This window comes from Trypanosoma rangeli, assembly GCF_003719475.1.
Source record: "Trypanosoma rangeli strain AM80 chromosome Unknown Tra_15.4_contig_00450, whole genome shotgun sequence".
NCBI lineage: Eukaryota > Euglenozoa > Kinetoplastea > Trypanosomatida > Trypanosomatidae > Trypanosoma > Trypanosoma rangeli.
Window position 1 is genome coordinate 49 of NW_021706196.1, and position 1,741 is coordinate 1,789.

Below are 1,741 nucleotides of genomic sequence, written 5' to 3' on the forward strand. Positions count from 1 at the left end.
GTGCCATATTTTCACCCCCCTTTTTTTTTTTTGCGCTCTCTCAAGCCCTCTTGTGATGTACGCATGCGCGTGCGTTTGCCTGCATGCACGTACAACCCCCCCCCCCCCCCCCCACTGCGAGAGTCTCTCAAACCATTCAAGTACTTAAATTTGTGCGTGTGTGTATGTGTGTGTGTGTATGTGTGTGTGTCTTGCCGCGTTATTGGCTAACTGATTGCTACATCGCTTCTTATTACCTGACTTATATACAAATACATTGTCCCGTGCTCTTGTTCCTGACTTCGCTTTGGTTTACCCCGTGTCTCAATATATTTACCTTCTACCGTGGAAAAGGAAATGAGTGCGTGCAGGAGGCGGCGGGCCACAATCCCATTCCCCCCGCTGTCTCTGTTGTCGCGTTTCTTCTCCCGCCTTCACCTGCACTCACGCTGTCCGTCGCATGTGTACAGACGCATTACAGCCCACGGCGTCACTTGTTTACACGCCTCTTTCCACATCTCCCTATTTCCCCCCGCTCCGCTGCTTGGTATTTGTACATTCATGCGATGACCACCAAAAGGAAAATCGCAAGGGACACAAAAGGCGCTAGAAATTCTAACGACGTAGATGTGCCTGCGGTATGTACCAGCGGTGACGTCAGTGCAACGGCTGTGCACCGAGGGAATCAAACAAAAAAGAGGGAGTAATGCGTGTGGTGGAGGGACCAAAACAAAACAAAACGGAAAAAAGAAAACAACAATAAGCAAGCATCTGAATATGACACTTTTCTGCTACCAAAGGCCGTATTCCTCTCGCTCTCTTCTTCTATTTACGATCGCCTTCCCCCACCCGTTGCGTACTAAATACCCTCTTTGGGTGCTTATGTGCGCACGGCAAGTAGAGGAGCTTCCCTCTAAGCCGCCCCTTGCGGCTAATGTTCCTGCTACTGCAATCCCGCCGACGCTTCTGGCTGCTGTGGCTGCGAGGGCTGTTCTTCTTGCTCCATGTCCGCTTCCGCATCTTGCAACTGCGCCTGTTGCAGTTCTTCTTGCTCCATGTCCGCTTCCGCATCTTGCAACTGCGCCTGTTGCAGTTCTTCTTGCTCCATGTCCGCTTCCGCATCTTGCAAATGCGCCTGTTGCAGTTCTTCTTGCTCCATGTCCGCTTCCGCATCTTGCAAATGCGCCTGTTGCAGTTGTTCTTGCTCCATATCTGCTGCCGCCTCTCGCAACTGCGCCTGCCGTAGTTGTTGTTGCTCCATTTCCGCTGCCGCCTCTCGCAACTGCGCCTGCCGTAGTTGTTGTTGCTCCATCTCCGCTGCCGCCTCTCGCAACTGCGCCTGCCGTAGTAGTTGTTGTTGCTGCATCTGTTGCGCCTGTTGTTGTTGTTGTTGCTGCTGCATCTGTTGCGCCTGTTGTTGTTGTTGCTGCTGCATCTGTTGCGCCTGTTGTTGTTGTTGCTGCTGCATCTGTAGCGCCTGTTGTTGTTGTTGCTGCTGCATCTGTGGCGCCTGTTGTTGTTGTTGTTGTTGCATCTGTGGCGCCTGTTGTTGTTGTTGTTGTTGCATCTGTGGCGCCTGTTGTTGTTGTTGTTGCGGCCGCTGCTGGGAAATGGGAAGAATAGTTTGAACTCTGGTGGCAGCTCCTCCTCCGAGTAAAGGCGGTCACTGAAGTACAGCCGGCGGACGCGGCAGTTTGCATGCAGCTGCACCCGCAGGGTTTCCAGGTAATTTGTCCCGTACGCACGTCGTGTGAAGTCCGCT

The 1,741-nt window shown here is 52.7% G+C and overlaps 1 protein-coding gene across 1 annotated transcript in view, besides 3 other annotated features; it reads right to left on the reverse strand.

Annotated features, from left to right (window-relative positions):
• The first annotated feature begins 95 nt into the window (after positions 1-95).
• Positions 96-113: a microsatellite.
• A 38-nt stretch (positions 114-151) lies between these two features.
• Positions 152-190: a microsatellite.
• A 514-nt stretch (positions 191-704) lies between these two features.
• Positions 705-736: a microsatellite.
• Positions 737-804: 68 nt separating this feature from the next.
• TraAM80_08691 (Flagellar Associated Protein) overlaps positions 805-1,741 on the reverse strand; it is a gene marked incomplete at both ends in the record, with an annotated part of 1,668 nt that continues 731 nt past the window's right edge. The window contains one exon of the mRNA XM_029385428.1: positions 805-1,741. This exon is cut by the window's right edge and continues 731 nt beyond it. Coding sequence (XP_029234710.1) covers positions 805-1,741 — 937 coding nt within the window.